This window comes from Asterias amurensis, chromosome 14 (assembly GCF_032118995.1).
Source record: "Asterias amurensis chromosome 14, ASM3211899v1".
Taxonomy (NCBI): domain Eukaryota; kingdom Metazoa; phylum Echinodermata; class Asteroidea; order Forcipulatida; family Asteriidae; genus Asterias; species Asterias amurensis.
In genome coordinates, this window is record NC_092661.1 from 15,030,182 (window position 1) to 15,050,955 (window position 20,774).

At 39.3% G+C, this 20,774-nt stretch overlaps 1 protein-coding gene across 4 annotated transcripts in view; it reads left to right on the forward strand.

Moving 5' to 3' along the window:
- Positions 1–20,774, forward strand: part of LOC139946972 (uncharacterized) — a 145,324-nt gene that overhangs the window by 61,757 nt on the left and 62,793 nt on the right. The window contains exon 1 of one of the 4 annotated variants that reach the window (XM_071944771.1): positions 90–951. The exons of the other annotated variants lie outside the window; for them this stretch is intronic. Coding sequence (XP_071800872.1) covers positions 733–951 — 219 coding nt within the window. The 5' untranslated portion in view covers positions 90–732. Of the gene's footprint in view, positions 1–89; positions 952–20,774 lie in introns of those variants that run through there. 4 annotated transcript variants of the gene reach the window in all.

Sequence of the window (20,774 nt, forward strand, 5' to 3'; positions counted from 1 at the left end):
AGGATGGCGACAGACTGCAGTTTGGGTTGTCAGTGATTTCTTGGTTTTTTGAGGGTTGGTCATTTACAAGAAGATATCAATGAGGGGAGGCTGTGGCATACCTGCTCTCTGCAACAGCTTCAGCCTGTGTGAACATTACCTTTCCGTCGTCAGGCAGTAGCCTCTCTTACTCTGCTGATGGGACTTTGTTTTTGTTTTACCAGCTTGACAGGGCCTTGTGAGGTTTTTTTTCAAAGCTGATACAATCTTTGTGTGGGGTTTTCAAGTGCTGCTGGAATCGGCTTTTATAAAGTGCTTGGGTCTATCTGTGGAGTCTCTGACTCAGAAGTTCAAGAACTCCTTCTCCCCACTAGCTGGCTGCTGTAAGATGAAATGTCTTTAAAGAAAGGGCAGCTTGATCATCTCTCTACTCTCAAGGAATTCAACCCTGTCTCACTTTCAGGAAGATAAAGGACGGAAGAATCTGAGATAAATCTTTTCTGGAGGGTATTGACATTTGGTTTCTGATCGTTGCTGATAACTACTGGTACCCTGACAGAGTGCAGAGGTGATTCTCTTTGGTTTTCTTCTCTGGATTTAAGAGTTTTGAATGTTGTTCTTGGACGGAAGCCTAGACGTCAGTTGACTGTTTTTTTGTGTGGATGCATGATAAGACACATGATGGGATTTCTACTACGAGACTAAAACATTTCCTTGCTTCAAATTTGTTGAGTTACCTACTTTCTTACCACCATGGCTAAAGACAGCATTCTTGTGACATCTAAGAAGCCCAGACAGCGGTCCAAGTCTTTGGATCGTCGCTGGCCCCGACGGAACAAGACGGCAACAGTCCGATTTGCAGACGTGGGATCGATACAAATCTCTCAGCCATCTGAGCCGAGGCGGATGCATTCCTTCTCGGACTGGGAGAGCTCTCTGCGAGGAGGCTCCGATGTTCCTCTTACTCCTCCGGTGAGTTTCTTGTATTTCCGATAATTTATTGTTGTTGATCTTCTAAAGAATGCTTCCGATCCTTGTGATTTCCGATTATTTATTTTATCATCTTCTGATTCTGAAAAATGGTTTTTGATTATAAAGTGGTGTTGCGAAGAAATCTTGGAGGAACAGGGTTTACATTTAATGTTTGTATCTTAAAAAATATCTTATTGTTAATGTTAGGCAGGGCTTGTCTTCATTCCGATATGTGTGACTATGTAATGTAGGGATCCAAATTAACACTTGACTGCAGGCCCCAAGTCTTGTGATTTTAGCAAAAGGCTGGAGGGTTACGTTATCGCAACAACTATAACAGTCTTGTGTTTTACAATTGAATAAAGTACCTCTCATCTTTGTGAAGAAAATCTTGACTGTATTGTGATGGATGGAGGAAGGAAGTGATAACTATATTTCACATCTCTTAGGGCCTTGTCACACGAGGCAACTTTTGCAGGCAACTTGCAGGCAACCAACTACAGTGCATGCTACAGGACCACTTTGGTAGCACACGAGTAAATTTTAAAACATTGTCTTACAATCCACAAAAGAAAAAAAAAATTAACATTCAAATGGGAATGGCTTTTCTTCTTGGAGATTGCCTGGAAGTGGTTGCCCGTAAATTGCCTCGTGTGACATGTCCCTTATTAAAATATATACTTTCTAAGGGTATCAAAGTCACTTTATATATGAACAAAAATCATCGATCTTCTCTGAGCGCTTGTTCAACTCATCTGGATTCTGGTCTTGTTGTAAAATAAATTATGTGGTCCAGTATAAAATTTGCAGATTTTTCTCATCAAACTCTAGCCCTGCTAATGCTATGAACATAAACAAGTTATTTTTTAGAAGACAAGTAGTTGTAAAGTGTTAATACTATTAAATTAATACTATTAAATTATCAGCCAGATTTAGTATAGCTTGGTTGTTTTATTTTAGCCACGGATGTCATGTAGGAAATAAACAATCAAGCTAGACAAAAGGAGCTTCAGAAAATAGAAAGACAGGGAGGTTATTGAATTCATAGAAAGAGGAAATGGCATAAATGAGATTCCTGTCAGGGGCAATGTGTTCTTTCAATACACAATTCTGATCAATGAATTCATTTTATCAAGTATTGGTTTGCCAAATGTTGTACTTTGGCACCCTGCCATTTTTTACCAGAAAAAAAAACATAAATAAATATTGTCTAAGTTATCCACCACATTAAGGTTCAGAAGTCATTTTATGCAAAGGTGAAGTGTAGTTCGCTCTTCATAGCCAGCTACAATGTATACATGGTTCCCTTTGATGTAGGAACTTCCCTAACTTCACACTAGCCTGACGTACTGTGTACATTGTCTATATAAAAAATGCCAGTAAGCGCCGTTTCTCAATTTGCCCCAGTTGGGCACTACAAACTGACTCAAGTTTAAAATGTTTGGAGTACTAGGTAGTGCATTTTTAAAATGTGTAACTTCATTTGACAAATGAACTGGTTGTTTGATTGCTACACACAGTACATTAGAAGGATATAAAAGGACCCCCAAAAGAACATATTTAAAATCTGAGCTACTAAATCTTCCATTACTTGCGCAAGTAATACTCAACTTTTTTATTAGCCCTGTGGGACAGTTTACATAAAGCTTTAAGCGCAAGGCCGGTTAGAATTCTTCTCCACAGTTTGACAGTATTTATTACAGGTCTCTGTCTTTAAAGTCATTTCTTTTGGGGACTAAGGTTAATAACTCGGGTCAATTGTCTTCTGTGTCTGGTAACAATTTTTTAACCTCAGAGTTTTTGTGAGTGGTTTTAAGTTCAGCCACGTACACAGTTTGTCCATTGTTCTGCACTTTGAGTAATAATTTCTGGAGCAATTTATACTCATTCGGGAAACTTGGGGCCTTATTAGTAACGTGACAACTTGGAGGCAACCAACTGCAATGCCTGCGAAGGACCACTTTGGTAGCACATGGGTCATTATTTTGAACATTGTCTTACGATCCACAAGAAAAGTAGATGAACATTGAAATGTGAGTGACTTTTCTTCTTGGAGATTGCCTGGAACTGGTAATATGTCTGTAAATTGCCTCATGTGAAATGGCTTTTATTGGCATTTGGCCAGAATAGGAGGACCCCTGTTACAAAGAAATGTGCATCAGGATGTTGTCTGCTCAGCCTTTAAGATCATTAGTGCAGTTTGTATTGATGTCATTAAATTGCTTTTGCATATGTTGGAGCTCATGACTGGCAAATGGGGTTTATTGATCAAGAGTGGTTTTCAAAGTATTTGGCAAGAATGAACATTCATTTTCTAAGTATAAAGTTGGAGCCCCAACCCACGATTTGCCCTTTTTTCCTTTTTTTTTTAATGACCAGCCAGCAGGACCAGTCAACTTGTCATTCACTAGTCTACCAGTTTCCTTTTTTACTGAATAAAAATTTGATGGATTCTTATTATAGTCAACACTGAATTAGCCAGCTTGGATTGACATTGAATGGTCCTCTGTTACATGTTGTAGCTGGCCATTTTTTTTTTACAACCCTCGTTCAGAACATGGCTCCTACCACTTTGGGATTTATAGGGGAGGGTTTGTCAAGCAACGTTGTCATTCACAATTTGCCTCCCAATGATGTCTACAATACCCTACGCTAATAGTTTACCAACCCTGACAAATTCCTGGTCTGCCAAACTTGTTTCTATCACTTTGGTATAGAGGGGCAGGGTCATCATGGGCTTCACACATCATAACCCAGCATTTGTCATTCACAATTTCGTCTGATGATGTCTACAGTACCAACGCTAGCCTTAAAGGCATTGGACACGTTTCGTTATTGTCAAACTCAAAGACCAGTATTCTCACTTGGTGTATCCATTCCAGAATATGCATAAAATAACAAGAAGAAAAAAACACCTGTGAAAATTTTTACTCAATTGGTCACGAACTTGCAAGAGAATAATGGAGGGGGAAAAAGAAACTTTTTGCATAATTTTGTGAGCTTTCAGGTGCCTAACAAACAGTTTCAGGCCTGAAGTCTTTAAATATTTGAGTGAGAAATTACCTCTTTCTCAAAGACTAAGTTACTGCAGAGGAAGCCAATTCTCACAATGTTTTATACTATCAACAGCTCTCTATCGCGCGTTACAAGTAAATTTTCAGCTAATTACAAGTAGTGTCCAGTGCCTTTAAAGTACTGCTCTGGAAAAAGTCCTGGTTAATGTATAATGCCACCCTGTTCCTATCACATTTGGTGTTACGAGAGGGTTTTATCGTTGCCTGACACACACACACACATGTCACTGAGCCAGACAGACATGCCCCAAGCATTCTAAACTCCAGTTTTTTTATTTGAAAAATACCTCTCTAGATGTATTATCATGTGACAGCACTGATACATCATCCCCTGTGTGCCTTTTTTCTTCGTCTGACCTGGTTCTGATTTGGACTTTTGATAAGATTTTATTTTGCTGATGTCGGAGAAAGTCAGTCTAATTTAAATAAAGTTGAGTTATATACATGTATCGCCCCTAATAAACCTGTAGGTTCGACGGTCGTGGGTTCGAATCCCACCCGAGTAACATGCCTGTGATATTTTGATTTTCACACGACTTTGGAAAGTACTGAGTATACAGTGCTAACACACATCGGTGCATGAGGAAAAAAACAAAATTAATAAGGTTTGTCCATGGTTTGACAAAATGTAGACCCTACATGATTCACAGTTTAGGCCCTGCATTCAAAAGTTGAATATTTATTTTAACAATCGATTCAACCACTTGCCCCTATTTGTTTACTTTTTTATAAATAATGTACACCCCTCTTTGCCGATGTTTTTACCAGCTGTTCATCTGCGACTAGTTTGACCAAAGGCTTGTCCTCCTATCTCGGTGGCAGTTACGTAGATGAGACGCTTGTATTGTAGTAAATGGGCAAATGTTGCTGGTAATCATCAAAGTTGGTTTTAGTGAATAGCCCCTTTGTTATGTAAAGGACACTCAATAAAAGTTATTTAGTTTAAAGCCATTGGACCCTTTCGGTACAGAAAAAAAAAAAAAAGTTCACAGATTTACAAATAATTTACAGGGTTTACAGAAGGTAATGGTGAAAGACTTCTCTTGAAATATTAGTCCATGAAATGCTTTACTTCGTAACGAGAATTACGGATTTATTTTAACCACATGTCATGACACGGCGAAACGCGCGGAAACATGGGTGGGTTTTTCCATTGTTTTCTCCCGACTCCGATGACCGATTGAGCCTAAACTTTCACAGGTTTGTTATTTGATATAGAAGTTGTGGTACACAAAGTGTGGGCCTTGGACAACACTGTTTACCGAAAGGGTCCAATGGCTTTAAGAATAGACATTTCTATACTAGTATATAAGGACATTTATGTTATATACAAGCTTTTATTTATTTTTTATTTGACTATTGCACTCAATCTAATTAATAGTCTCTTTTCGTTTGCCAAGATGTTTTATCAATTGTTTATATATAATAGATGTTAAATTTGCATCGGGGATAAAGAATATTAATTTTGTTTTTACCCATACACCAATGTGTGTTAGCACTGTTTACTCAGTACTCTCGAGTCCTGTGTGAAAAAATATCACAGGCATTTTACTCGGGTGGGATTCAAACCCACAACCCTGGCAATTCTAGAGCAGTGTCTTACCAACTAGACTACCGAGGTTGCCAGGTAGCTAGAGGGTTGTGGGTTCGAATCCCACCTGATTAAAATGTCTTTGATACTTTTTTGCAGAACTTGGGAAAGTACCGAGTATACAGTGTTATAACACCCCTTACCAATATTCTGCCTTTTCATTGGTTTAGAGCGCGCCACATGATATGTCTTAGTTTTACTAGATGACGGCCGAGTGATAGTGCCATCGGTTTGCCGTGCGCTAGTCCGAAGACTATCACACGGCGTGCAGTACCCAGACGTCCGTTGCGTGTACGAGGATGATAAATTAATAGTCTGTAACCAGTTCGGATTACATGACACTACATGCAGCACAGTAAAAGCTTTCGCAATCTGCATTCGCGTTTTCCGTGGATTGTAGCATTCAGGTCTGTAACTTAATAGTACAGTCATTTGGGGTGTTATAAAACAAATATTGACTGTTTTAACCATAGCACTCGAAGCAGTCAATATTTGTATACGAACACACATCGGTGTATGGGTAAAAACCAAAATTAATATCAATTATTTACATTATGTCATTGTTTGAGGTTTTGTGATTGCGCATTATAGAGGCTCAGACTGCATTATGCGCCATATAAATGAATTGTATTGTTATTATGCAATCAACATCATGTGAACAGCACTTTGTTCTCAACCAACTGGCACATTTAACTGATTTTGTTTGCTTTCAAAAGAGAAAAATTTACTTCTTGCACAATGCAGAGCACACTTTACACAGTCAAAATGTACGCTACAGGAAGATATTTACTAAAAGAACTGCCAAAATAGGATACACGTTCTGTGGAGGGTGTGTTCCTCGTTGTGCAATTGCTCAATTCAAACTAAACAACCTGTTGCCATTAGAAAGTGACAGAAACCAAAATCACAATGATCTGCCGGGGTCCCAGGATTTCCCGAAAAATCTTCAATTTCAAAAAATAACTATTTTCAGGTTTGTGTCAGGTTTCATAGGTGACGACAATTGGGGCAGCAGGAACAGAAACTCTGTACAGAGTAGATTACAAATGAAAAGGATGTTTACGATGACATCATCCTAATGACTAGTCTTGGTGCAAGGCGTTGTTAGCAACTATCATTACTCAACTATTGCAATCCCCCGCTCCACGTCTCCTCGCCGCGCACATTACTATTTAACGATAGCAGCACTGTTGAAAATCTTCCAGATCAACCCAACCACACCACACTGGGTTCTTTTGCATGCGTTACACAACACACAGGACCAACGGCTTTAAGTCCCATCCGAAGGACGAAGCAATGGTTAAGTGTCTCGCTTAAGGACACAAGTGTCACAACTGGGCCTCAAACCGACACTCTGTATCAGACCATTAAAATGCATCCTTTTTTAAGAATAAAACAAATAGTAACAATAATTCCTTCTTTTTTTTTATTTAAGAGAAAATACAGAGGAGGCGGCCTCTAAAGAGGAAGCGGGCATGGACACTTTACATATAATTATGTGTTTTTTTGTGTTGGCCTAGTGACTTTAAATCAAGGGCAAAGATAGCCCCGTCACCCACTGAGAAGGCAGGGTACTTCCATGTTATCAAAACAACCTCACTGGCAGGGGGCTTCTGTCACTGAACCATTAACAGAAAAGAAATTTGCCACTTATTATGTCAGTAAAAAAAAAAGATAAATTTTCTCCTTGTTGCAAATTGCTATCAAGCTGTGAGAAGATTTATTCTGAGTCACTTTGGTCCTTCATTTGGAAGGAAATAACTGAGATGTTATTATTGTGGTTGTTAAATTGGGGATGGGTTGTTGGAGGTGAGCTGATGGAATAATGAACGGACGAATGTGGTGGGGTTTTCTTTGAAAGAATAATTTTCTGAGTGATTGGGAATCTGGGGGAAAACATTGTGTCAGAAAAAGTACATGTTTGTGGAGGGTTCCTTGAAAGTCTAGTTGTTGGAAGGAGGATCGAGGCTTGTTTTAGACTAAGGGGAATTTTGAATTGTCTTAAAATAATAGAACGGTTTATACTTCAATATTTCATAAATGAATGGTTGTGGTGGGGTTTTCCTTGAAAGAATAATTTTTTGAGTCACTTGGGAATCTGGGGGAAATAATTGAGTCAGAAAATGTACAGGTTTGGGGAGGGATTCCCTGAAAGTCTAGTTGTTGGAAGGAGGATCGAGCCTTGTTTGAGGCTAAGGGGAATTTTGAATTGTCTTAAAATAATAGAACAGTTTATAATTCAACATTTCAAAAATTAATGGAAGAATTCATGTGGTGGGGTTTTCCTTGAAATAATAATTTTTTGAGTCATTGGGAATCTGGGGGAAAACATTGAGTCAGAAAAAGTACGGGTTTGGGGAGGGATTCCCTGAAAGTCTACAGACAGTATTATTAGTTGTGGTTGGGGGAACAAATGCTACCTAGGGAATTTCGAATTGTCTAAATATAAAAGACCGGTTGGCGGTTCATACTTCATGCTATTGCAATGCAAAGTGACATTTGAAGTCAAAAACTCGCAATGAACTATTCGCTCATTTAAAGTTACAAATGTGCTGAACTTTTGTGATGCAAATGTCAAGTAATAAACCAGAAAAGGAAACTGACTTGGTAAATTTTAAATAATATTTAAATAATTTGGAGTTGACCATCTGGTTGGACTATGGTTGGATACATCTAGCTCTTTTGCAGCCCCTGGAAAGGGCAGGTTTTTATTTTTATTTTTGATAAAGCATTTAGACCAGACCATCTTTTAGACCAGACCAGATAATTCACGTCACAGTTTAATGGTCCTCAATGGTTTGCCTTGCTTCATGGTCTGAGCAAAGAGAAAGGAATGTCTTTTTTAGTCTGAGTTTTTATAGCGCCATGGTCTGAGCATAGAGGAAACATGGTCGGAGGGAGTGTTGTTGAATTTGAAACAGCTGAGGATTGGAAAGCTGATTTGGAGGTGTGTGGTGTGGGGGAGGGGGGGGGGGGGTGATGGGGGATTACAGTTCTTAACCACATCCCCGGTAATCCAATAACTGATGGTTAACGCTCCCCTGGGTCTCAACTCATGTGTGTCATGTATTTTTAGAATGGATGATGTATTTTGTATGTATACAGGAAGTGTAGCTGTCCGAAACCAAACCATAGTATACTTCAGTTTAATGCATGGAGATTTAAAGATCAACTTGAATGAAATCACTCCATTGAACTAATTTAAATATTTATCCTTGTTTATTTTGTATCAAGTAGTAAACCAACAGGGAAACTGAAATGGTAAATATTTTTTGTGTTTTTTAGCAATATGAAAGTTGTTGTAATCATAACACATTTGTTTTCCTTTTAATATAGCAAAAGAACAGAGAGTGATATCATGGTTTTTGAGCTCCTGGCTGTACATTGGGGGCCTATTGGTGCTAAACCATGAATGGTCTTATTAGTTATTAAAAGATTTTTGGGGTTGAACAAAGAATTGACTAGAGTGGGATTCGAACCAACGACCTCCGGATTAACGTGCCGGCGCTCTACCAACTGAGCTATCTAGCCCTATATTGGCGGTGTCCCTATTTTGTCAATATCTTTGTTCAGGGGTGCCAGTCAGAAGCCATACAACCGTTAACTGCCGTGTAGCCAGGGATCACACCCAAATTACGATACAACCTGGGAAGCGGCAGCTAGGGGATCACCCAGTCAGTTTCCCTTGTGGTTTATATTGATAGTTATTAAAAGAACTGTAATTACTATTCTTTGTGGAAGTGGTGGAACCAGTGTAATTCATGTAACAACAATGTTAAATTTCAGTGAAGTTGGTCTATAGGCCCATTCACACGAGCGCTGCAAACGAGGGTCCCTGGTTAAGGGCGCCAGCCGTCTGTCACCTTTACCGCGTGCGATTTTTTAGCGAGCATTCACACTACACACACACACACACTCATGTAAACATACGTCCCTCGTTTGGGTAGGCTTGACTGCATGGACTAAAGTCTACAAGCGATTACAGTTAAAAGGAATAAAATAATACAATTTCATTGAAATCAATTTCATTTTAAGTCACATAAAATGTAGAATATTTTACAAACATTTGCGATAACGTAACTCTCATCCCGGCGGCCGGCGGGAAGGGGGTTACGTTTTCGAAGCTAAAAAAAGAAAAACACGATTCAAATAGCTTTTTGGACGTTAAAAATGCTACATTGTTGAATGGAAATGCTTTATAGATATGAAGTTATTGATGACACATACCAAATAATGAATTAAAACATCGAAAAGCTTAACCAAATGACGTATTCTGCTTCCGAATGAACGATGTTTTTGATTCAAGGTTTGAGCTTGTCTTGAAATGCAGCGATCCAGCAACGTCGAGTCATGTTCGAGTCGAAGAAAAACACAAAATTTCACGATTCAAATAGAGTTTTTGACGTTAAAAACGCTACATTGTTGAATGAAAATGTTTTGTAGATATGGAATTATTGATGAGACATAACAAATGGTGAATTAAAACATCGAAAAGCTTTGCCAAAAGACGTATTCTGCTCCCGATTGAACGATGTTTTTGCTTCAAGGTTTGGACTGGTCTAGCATCCGGCCACAAAACCCACCAGCCAAACGATCGTTGTCCAGCGTTGAGCAGATATACATCACGTGTATGTACATGTACATGTATATGCATGCTATAGTTCGCCCATTTCTTCCTCCATAGTTCTACACGTGTCAACGCAGCGGTCCCTCGTTACGATCGCAGGCATTCGGTTCAGACGATGGCTCCCCATGATTATAACATCGATGCGATTTTTTGGAGGAGGTCTCGATCTGTGTTATGAACAACACGGGACCCAGGTAATTTCGTAACATACATAGCATTCACACGACGTGGATTTGCGATTTCATAACATCGATGTTATGAAATCGCACGGGACCCTCGTTTGCAGCGCTCGTGTGAATGGGCCTTATAACATTTGTTCGTTAACAATGGTTGTGAATGATGGTATATATGTACACCCAAACCACCAAAGAGTCAAATTAACCCAGTAACAAATTATCAATGCTATTTTGTTGTTTGAAAGACCCTTGCTCTATAGAAAGACCAATACCATACCTAGTAATAATAATAATAGTTACAACATTTAAAGAGCGCTAAATACGAAAGTTTCTAAGCGCTAGGCCTATAACCAGATTGACAAAAAACATGGGTTTTAAGTAATGTTTTAAAAGTGTCTCCAATGAAGGAGCTGCTTGAATGTGGGTGGGTAGCTGCCTCTGATGAGCTAATCATTTCTAATATGTGTCATGGGTGTGATTCCCAGTATTCCAACAGGGAGGATGTTACAGTTTATTGTTTTGTTTATATCTAAGGGTTGTAGTAGCCAGAAGAGAGGGTACCCCTCTTCCATGAAAAGGGGGCACATGAGAAGAGGCACTTGTACACAGGAAGGAAGGGCTATTAATTACGCCCCCATGGTACAGTAAGCTCATTAGTTCCACTGGACATCCTTGGTAATTGTAAAAGACCAGGGGTCAATTTCACAAAGAGTTAGGACTAGTCCTAACCTAGGAGATATACAAATTGCATGGATAGTCCTAAGTAAGGACGAGTAACTGGTCCTAACTCGAGAAAAGACTAGTCCTAACTCTTTGTGAAATCCACCCCAGGGGTTGGTTTCTCAAAGAGTTAAGATTTATCTCAGGTTCAAATCAATCTTAATTGCTAAGCAATGTGTGATGTCACAATACGAATCACTAATGGCAAAGTCATCTTAAGATGAATCTTAGTGCTTTATGAAATCAACACTGGTCAGTACTCTAACTTTGGGTATCCCGCGTCTTATGCAGAAAATAACAAACCTGTGAAAATTTGGGCTAAATTGGTCATCGAATTTGCCATTTTATGCATATGTTGGGTTACATCAAGTGAGATTTTGACAATTACCAAATGTGTCCAGCGCCTTTATAAAGAACCAGCCCTGCAGTCTCACAAAAAGTGAAAATCACTATATGACTAGTGCAGTGTCTTGCCTGCCAGGAAATGCCCTGGAATGTATAAGGTCGCTCTTTTTGTAAACAAAGGTTACGTCATGTTGATCACCATTGCTTTTTGATTCCTGCAATGAAAATTACTCATAAAATGTGCACAAGATCCTGATAAAACGTTGTAAATTTTCTCTCGTTGTTTTCACTAAACGAAGGTGATCAATGTGATTTGTTGAAATTTTCACAGGTTGGTTGTGTGACTGTGACATATCTAGCATTATGGTAAAATCATTTACTCTTTCAAAACTCAAGGACCCTGTTGATACTGTCATGTGTACCTTCCCTCCATGGTTTGCTCATCATGGTCTGGTACCAGGCGGAGACCGAAAAAAGCCTCAATGCTCTAACCACGTGCATCCAGGCATGAACAATTTAATGAGGTGACCAGTAGACCTTGTAAATAGGAGGTGTAACAAATTGGGCATGCTGATTCATAGGGAAACTGGATCCCTATATGGATGGCACCTGTCATACCTCAAGGGCTGCAGAAAGTTAAAGCTTGCTCTATGGTTAAAGGCACTGGACACTATTGATAATTACTCCAAATAATTGTGAGCACAAAACTGACTTGGTGACGAGCAATGGAGAGCTGTTGAAAGTATAAAACATTGTGAGAAACGGTTCCTTCTGAAGTAACGTAAAAAAAGCCTTTTATTAGGCATCTGAAAACACCAACATTTTCCGCAACAAGGGTGTTTTTTTCTTTTATTATTCTCTTGTAACTTCGATGACCAATGTTATAGAGTCAAAATGTTCACAGATTTGCTATTTCATTCATATGCTGGGATACACCAGGTGGAAATATTGGTCTTTGACAATCACCAGATGTGTCCAGTGCCTTTCAGATTCAAGTGCAGTTTCCTTGGGAGTTGCATTTTATTTTTGCGACAGGGAACATGCTCTTGTACAAAAGAAATCATCACCAACAGAGGACGCCACCATCCTATGAGCCTGTAGCACACCACAAAAAGCTTTTCCAACACAAGCCTTTTAAAACCAAGACTAAGGATACATGTGGCGACTGCCAGCATTGACCTGAGAATCTGTGACCATAATATAGATTGAGGGTACCAGATTATTATATCATTGTTTTAAATCATTGTTTTTAGAGCATTGTTTTTATGGAAAAATAATTTCATTTCCATGCCCTTGTTGCCAAATGTCAATAAAAAAGCAAATAAAAAACAACAAAACCAACAACACACAATACAACTAATAAACCGTAAAAATGTCAATGTCATCAGATTAGTTGGTCATGCTCTGTTGAAAACAAACAAACAAACAAGCAAATAAACAACTAAACAAATGATGGTTTATGATTGTAATGTCAGGGATTTGCTCTATTAGTGATGCAAATAAGCAACATGTGGGCGTTGGAATGCTATGTTGACTTTGTCATCGTTGCAGACCGGAATTATGTCTATTTAAGGATAGGGAAGGCACTGGGCTATAATCTTTTAAAATAATGAACTATTATCAGGGCTTGAATTGGACGACCGGCCTGAGGCCAGTGATTTCAGTGTCGGGCCAGTAAACTCAATACAGGACACGTCCAGTGGTCTTGGTTTGGGTTTTTTTGCTTTTCAATTCAACATCTTTGTCACAAGAAATGATGTGCAAATGTTGAGTCTGTCTCACACAAATATCTTTCATTTCTGCAGAGTATCACCAATAAAACAGAAGAGAGATTAATCTTCTCTTAGAATATTTTTCAAATGAAGAAGAAAAATATGTTCTCATTTTGATTCCAGTCTCGTCTCATTTTGATACTGGTCTTGTAAATAAAATCCCAGTCCAGTAAAGATTCTGAGGTACAAGTCCTGCGGTGCATACTCCAGGCCGGGAATTACACACAGTCCACGAAGGTCATCGTCTTTGTTGCCCCTGGTCTTGGCCTCAGTGCCCCCGGCAAAAGATTCCCATTGACTGTAAGATTTTCCAATGGAAGTGCCTTTTTGCAAAATGAAAATGGCCTTGCCCTTTCAAAGATGAAATTCCAGGCCTGATATTCGCCTGAGTGGTCAGGGTACATCAACACTGTTCCTGTGCCTTTGCCGGCATGGTGCTTACTGCACCATTATAAGCCTTGCAAATAAAAATATAACCCAACAAATTGCAAGCCTTGAACTTCACTCTGAGAGGGGCAGAGTAATTTTTGTCTCGTAACCAGCACTTCTCTCTGGGGAAAATGTATGGTTGTATCAATACTTTGACAAATGCATAGGGGGAACATGACAATTGCTGTTGGTGTTGTGGGTTATTTCAAATTGTGAACTACCGGTATTGGAAAGAGCACATAATTCTCATTTATGTGATGTATAGTTTGCCATTTTGTCACATTTGTTTTCTCTTGAGTTTAACTCTAACTGTTAATGTTGGTAATGCTGCCCTCTGCAGTTTGGTTTTGTCCAGGAAGCCAAACTTTCTTATGTAAACTTTGTTTAGCCTAGCTGTTGAATTGTCTGTCATTACCCCCTCTGGATCCACTGTTGGCTTGTGTTCAACCAAGGACTCCAACTTAAAACTCTTAAACTTGGCTTCAATTCGCAGTGGTTTTGAACTTGTGAGGGCGTTTGTGAACCAACTGTATGATGCAAAACAAGTGAAGTAACGTCAGCTTGTTTTGTCTTTTGTGTTTTGTATTCTTATTATCTATTTGGTAATTGATACAAGAAAACATTTTACAGGCTGTCAAAATAAGATAAAACGATGTAAGGAGGAATCGCATTGTTGAAAGCGCCCTCATGCAATCAAGAATAGGGTCAACACAAACAGTGACTAGACTATTGCTGGTTCGATTGGGCATAGACAAATATGCTGATAACAGCTACATCATACATGTACACCCGCCCCCCCAAACAAAATAAAAAAATAAAAAATAAATAAAATAAAAATAAAAATAGATAAAATGTTGAAAAACAAAACTGGAGAATGCGGCAGCAAAAGTGCACATGACATTGTTGTTTTCCAACATAGGCATTTGTTTGTATTTTTTTTTGTAAGCTCTTTTTGTATTGTTTAAACCTTGTTCTAGTGAGGAAAAGTTATTGAGATCCATATGCTTGAGTTAGGCGCTATTGGATGGTTGAAAACACTCTGGTTGGTAATTGTGTCTTGTGTTTTTGAAGATGTTGTAGGAGTGAGCTTGAGTTTGAAGAGTTAAGAATTTGGCAATGTCGGCCATCCCTGTGATGTTTTGGTTTCAGTTGCAGTAAAAAAAAATAGATTTTTGGAATTCGAGAGACTTGTCAGCACTGAAAAGAACTGTCCTGCGTATTAACTACTACCTGGGCGGAAATTAGAAAGTTGGTCAGTACTACTGCATTAGCTACAGTGGATTGAGGGGACTTCTCGTTGCCTTTGTCTCAATGTTTTGACTACATGTAGTTGCTCTGGTCATTCTTTGACTGATACATTTATAGGATTAACTATTAAGTGCATGGTGCTAGTGTGTGCCACTGTGTTTTGTCATGTATGCATATGTACATGTATGTCCCAGTGTGTGCCCTAGCTCCATGCAAGCTATTTTCCCCAGCTCTGCTGTTGTAACAAACAGTGGCATTCCAGTTACACAATATATTTACTGAATTCCCCTCTGAAGGTTCCCAGACAACTCAAACACACTACCAGTGAAGTAGCAGTTACTCTAGCAAATTTATATTTCCAAGGACAGACAGTTGGTTGACCCTCCCTTAACAAGCTTCACGTTAACCCCAGTTAACCCTTGGTTAACCCTCATCCGTCTTTAAAATGACTCCAGCATCCAGCATCGAGGGATCAAAACAAACTAGGGTCGGTTGGGTAAAGAAGCGGACAAAGTGCCCCAACAGTGGTGAATTCAAACAGTCACAAAGAAACGGGACGGGAAGAAAGCAAGCTGTAATCACAGAGGTGTTATTACATATTACCGGTGGGTGGTGGGGGGGGGGGGGGTTGAGAAACTTGTTCTTTATTACAGCCAGCGTGGATTGTTTGAAGATGAAGTAAATCCTTGGACAGGTTTCGACTAAAAAAGTTGAATCCTTTTGTCTGTGATTTTGCTGCTGAACTAAGCTTTGTAAAAGATTCAGGAAATCTGTGTTGTGGTTTTGGAGTGGGTATGCGTGGAATGAGCACTTTCTCTTTTGGATTGAATCTGTGTGTGGCCGGGCAAAAAGGGCTGAGTTAAAGGGAATGTATTCCTTTGGTTTGTGGAGCCGTTTGATTGTTTTAATCCTATATAAATGTAGATATAATACAACCAAACTAACCTGTGAAAGTTTCATTTCGAAAGGGTGGTTGCGTGTTTGAGATATTGTTAAAAATTCTGAGTGTCTTAGTCCATGCAGGAAGAATATAATTGGTAATTGGAAATACTCAATCTGAGAAACAGTTTCTCATGCCTGAAACCTTCTCTCAGGCATCTGAAATCGCACAATTCTATGCAATGAGAGAGTCTTTTTTGTTTTGACTTTCTTCCTAAAGTGTGGAAACCGGTATTTTACGCTAAAGGTACATACTACCTGGTAAGACTAGTCTTCAATATTGCAATCAGTAGTTTAATTGTGTAGTGATGCCAGACTTCACAATTATGTAACATCCAGCCATATTGTACCAAACTAATCTATTGGAAAGGTTTTGTTTTTTTAAGTTGACTATTTGGCTCCTCTCCAGACCCATGTTTGAATATATTCATTGAGAGCATTCCGGCTGGGGTACCTCGAACACGATTAGAATACAACGGTTGCCTATCAGGAGTCCTGGACCAGGACAAAAATGACCCCCATGATGTTACCATCTCTATTCAGCAAAAAAATAAATAATGTTAAGCGTCCTGCCTTTTTTTTTAAAAAGGAAGGAGGAGTGACTTTTTGATGTACTTCTTCCAAAATGGCCACCCGACCAATTTTTAAAGACAACCAGCTGGGCCCAATTTCATGGCTCTGCTTACCGCCAAATTTTGCGCTTACGATCACGATTCCCCGCTTACGTGCAAGTGCCGAATTTCTGCGCCAGCCTTGTAAGCCTAGAATGCCTAGTAATGTGAAGTACGCATGCGCAGAAGCCAAAATTCGCCGCTTACCCGTGAAATAGCACTGTATACTCAGTACTTACTCGATTTCTGTGAAATAAAAAATTACAGACATATTACCAGGGTGGGATTCGAACCCTTGAGCAGTGTCATACCTGTTTTTTGGGGGTTTTTTTTTTCAGAGATCGTTAAAATGTATCCTTCTTTTTCATTTAAAAAAGAAAAGAAAAAGGAGTAAAAAAAAAAAGGGAAGCAAGCTGGGGATGCTAAACATGTTTTGTTTTTTATTTGGCCTTATATAGGCTTTTGATTGCGACGTCACTGATTTCAGCACTTTGTATTGAATGGTCGAATCGTTGATCAGACTTGGGGATAAGGGTTTTGGGTCTTTGGGTAATCTATTGGAAAGGTTTTGATTTTTTAAAGTGAACATTTGGCTCCCCTCTATGAGAACTTTCTGGCTAGGGTAACTCAAACGCGATTATTAACATATAACTGTTGCACTTCTTGGCAAGGACAAAGACAACCCAGTAGTCTAAACATGGAGGAATGGTCTAAACCTCCATGATGTAACCGTCTCTGTTGTACCGTGGAGAAAGGACCATGTCCTTTCTCTATGGTTATGGTTATACCGGCTTTTGATTTCGTTGTCACTGATTTCAGCGCTCTGTATGGAATGGTTGATGACTGAGGCGCAGGGTTTGGGTCATTGGATAATCCTGATTGCTGGAAAAGAATGGATGTAAAGCCCTGGCTATGGGATTAGGATGACGGGAAAGGTTGCTGCACAAAACCAAAACGGTCATCGAAAATGAAAGAGTTTTGGATGATAGGCCTTGCAGCTTTTATTCACAAGAAGAGTGACTTTGTCCAGTGCCTTTTTTTGGAAGGCAAGATACGATAACACTGATCATGTGGGAAAGTTGACAAGGGTTTGTCCTTTAAAAGAGTCACTGAAAAAAACTTTTTCAGTGACTCTACTGCAGATTCATCAGTTTTCTCAGTGAATTAAAATTGAAGGATCTTGAACTGATTCTGATCCTTTTTTTAAAGTCTAACGCACCAGCTGATAATCCACATTGCATGATCAGGGCCCAATTTCGAAGAACTGAGCATAAAACAGGATTACCAACCAAATTTCAATTTGTTACATATTGCAAGTGTTACTGGTATTCAGCTGTTGTTCGCTTATACTGAAAATCATGTGGAAATTTGGTTGGTAATCATTTTTGTATCAAGGCAAAAATTTCATGCTAAGCAAATTTTTGTGCTTAGCAGCTAATATGAAATTGGACCCAGATCCGGGTCTGATCTACTTTTCTGGATCTTGTGTGTATGGGGGCTGAGGGTTAACAGGACCAATTAGCTTGTTACTACTAGTCCAGTAGTTAATAGGTTTGCCTGGATACAATTACTTATTTTGTGTAAGAAATTTAAGTTGTGAAAATAGAATTAGCTGTCTCAAACTGCTTTATACCAAAATGACCTACTTTGTGGTACAAATGCCAAAAAAATGGTTAATGGCCTGGTGTTTTGACCCTAGCAGAGTCTTTGGCCTTCGAGAAAGACTCTGCTAGGGTCAAAACACCAGGCCATTAACCATTTTTTTGGCATTTGTACCACAAAGTAGGTCATTTTGGTATAAAGCAGTTTGAGACAGCTAATTCTATTTTCACAACTTAAATTTCTTACACAAAATAATAAAACTTCAAGCAATTAATTATTTGGGGCCAAAATAAAATTGTGGCCAAAGGAACATTAAATCGTTTACCCTTGTGAAGTTTTGTATTTTCATATTGGTGCTCCCGGCTGAAATCAATAATTTATGGATCCATGTCATGCACCCTAGACATGACACTTTGTTTCCAACACCTGTTATTGCTGCCTATTATGCTGTGATGTCCCAATTATACGGTCATCACATCAGGGGTGACATTGTTCTCTTTTGTCTCCAACTGTTTCATGTTTCTAAATCTTGCCGCCCGGGCCAGGCGGTTTGCGATCCTTGAGAATCAAAGACAGTCGCAGACAATAAGTCGCATTGTCATAAAGTGATAACAAACCAGTCTGAAACACAAAACACCAAGGGTCAACGGCCGGAATTATTTGTCTTCATCGGCCACCACCCCAGTTAAACTCATCAATGATTTTTTTGTTCACTTCTGTTTTGTAACCCTGAACTGAACACAAGGAAATTTCCCCGAACTTAACCCCCTCTTCTTTTGTGTTGAGCTAATTGGTATGGAGGTGATGGCATGGTCTCAGATTGCTCCATGGTCTCAGGTAGTGGGTCTTTGTACATGTATCTTTGTTACTTCTACTTCTACATGCTGTCCTGCTGTCCTGTTGGACTATAGGGTCTTGTGAAGCTAAGCCCTGGCGTGAGCTTGGCATCCTTCTAAAGCGTGGTTGTTACAAGCTGAGAGATGATATATGAGTAATGTGAGGTTGGTTTATAGGGCATTAACCGTTTTAAAGACCTTCGGTTGGGGTCAAAGTGGGTGATTTGATAAGATGGTAATGCGCCCATGTTCTGACACCCCTATCAGTTCCAGAACCCCCCTATCAGTTCCAGAACCCCCTATCAGTTCCAGAACCCCCTATCAGTTCCAGAACCCCCTATCAGTTCCAGAACCCCCTATCAGTTCCAGAACCCCCTATCAGTTCCAGAACCCCCTATCAGTTCCAGAACCCCCCTATCAGTTCCAGAACCCCCCTATCAGTTCCAGAACCCCCTATCAGTTCCAGAACCCCCTATCAGTTCCAGAACCCCCCTATCAGTTCCAGAACCCCCCTATCAGTTCCAGAACCCCCCTATCAGTTCTAGAACCCCCCTATCAGTTCCAGAACCCCCCTATGAATAAACCAGGGTTCTCCACAGGCTGTTTTCTCCAAACCGGACCAATTTTTAGGGTGTTTTGCCGAAGCACATTGAATACAAACAATTCTTTACAGCAAGTATTCAGCTGAAACTTTTGACTTTTACTGTAATTTTCTTTATCCTATAGTTTTGCCTATAAATCGCCATTGTTAAAAAGCAATCTATGACCCTACTTTAAGCTATGTAAACATATTTTGTGGTTTTACCCTTACACTAATCATGTGTATAAAAAAGCACTGTATATAGGCTACCCGGTACTTTCCAAGTCCTGCAAAACAAACTCACCACAGGCATTCTAACCCACGACCTTTGCCTTTCTTACCATCTCGACAACCGAGATTGCCCAGTAGCTATAGATGCAGTTCAAACCCTATATTTTAGCAGCGGACCACAATTTTGTAATAATATGTAAAAATGTCACAACAGCAGTTGCTCAGGTTTTGAAGGAAAACAAATTATAACTGACTGGACTGAAAGTATCCTATGAACCCAGATGACTCCATATAAAAAGAATTCATCCTCAACAACGAATCAAAATCTCTTCAAGATTCAATATTAAACGAACCGGTGGTTAATTATGTAGGATCATTTGTTTCCTTTTGTTAAACTTCATTGATCCACACCTGATTGAATCGCTGAACTGTTGAAGAAGGAACTGCGGAATCCCTGCTTAGCCATTTGAAATTGGGTAAACGCTTTCACAATGCCCCTTTGTGTTTCTCCATTCACATCATTTGATGAAAAGGTGGGGATGAGAGTTCAGCCAGTCATGGTTTGAAATCCGTTCTCAGTATGAAGTACTTCAGTGTTCTTAAACCATTTTTAATCCGTTGCCCACATTAAAATCAATAGAAATTTCTTGACGTTGTGTGAATTTCAAAAAGTTAAAGCCACTGCCAGCTTTGGTAAAAAGGCTGGGTATGTCATAAATCCAGTAAGCTGACGCTATACACCGCTGAGCTTAACTACCTACCTGGAAAGAGTACCACAGGAAAGTCTTTGTGAATTCTAACCCCACCACCAACCCCTGATTACGATTCATTTCATTTTCATGTATCAACTCTGGTTGTGAAGCCAAGGACTATAAGAAAAGTGAACTTTTTTTTTGCCATACATAATATGCACTCACAACAACTCACGAACATACAAACCAAAATTAGAGGACAAAACATAAAAAAAACCTTATCAAGAAACAATAATTAATCAAACCGTAAACCTCCACTTTGTGTTAAACTTGTGCATAGTGTTTGAGCT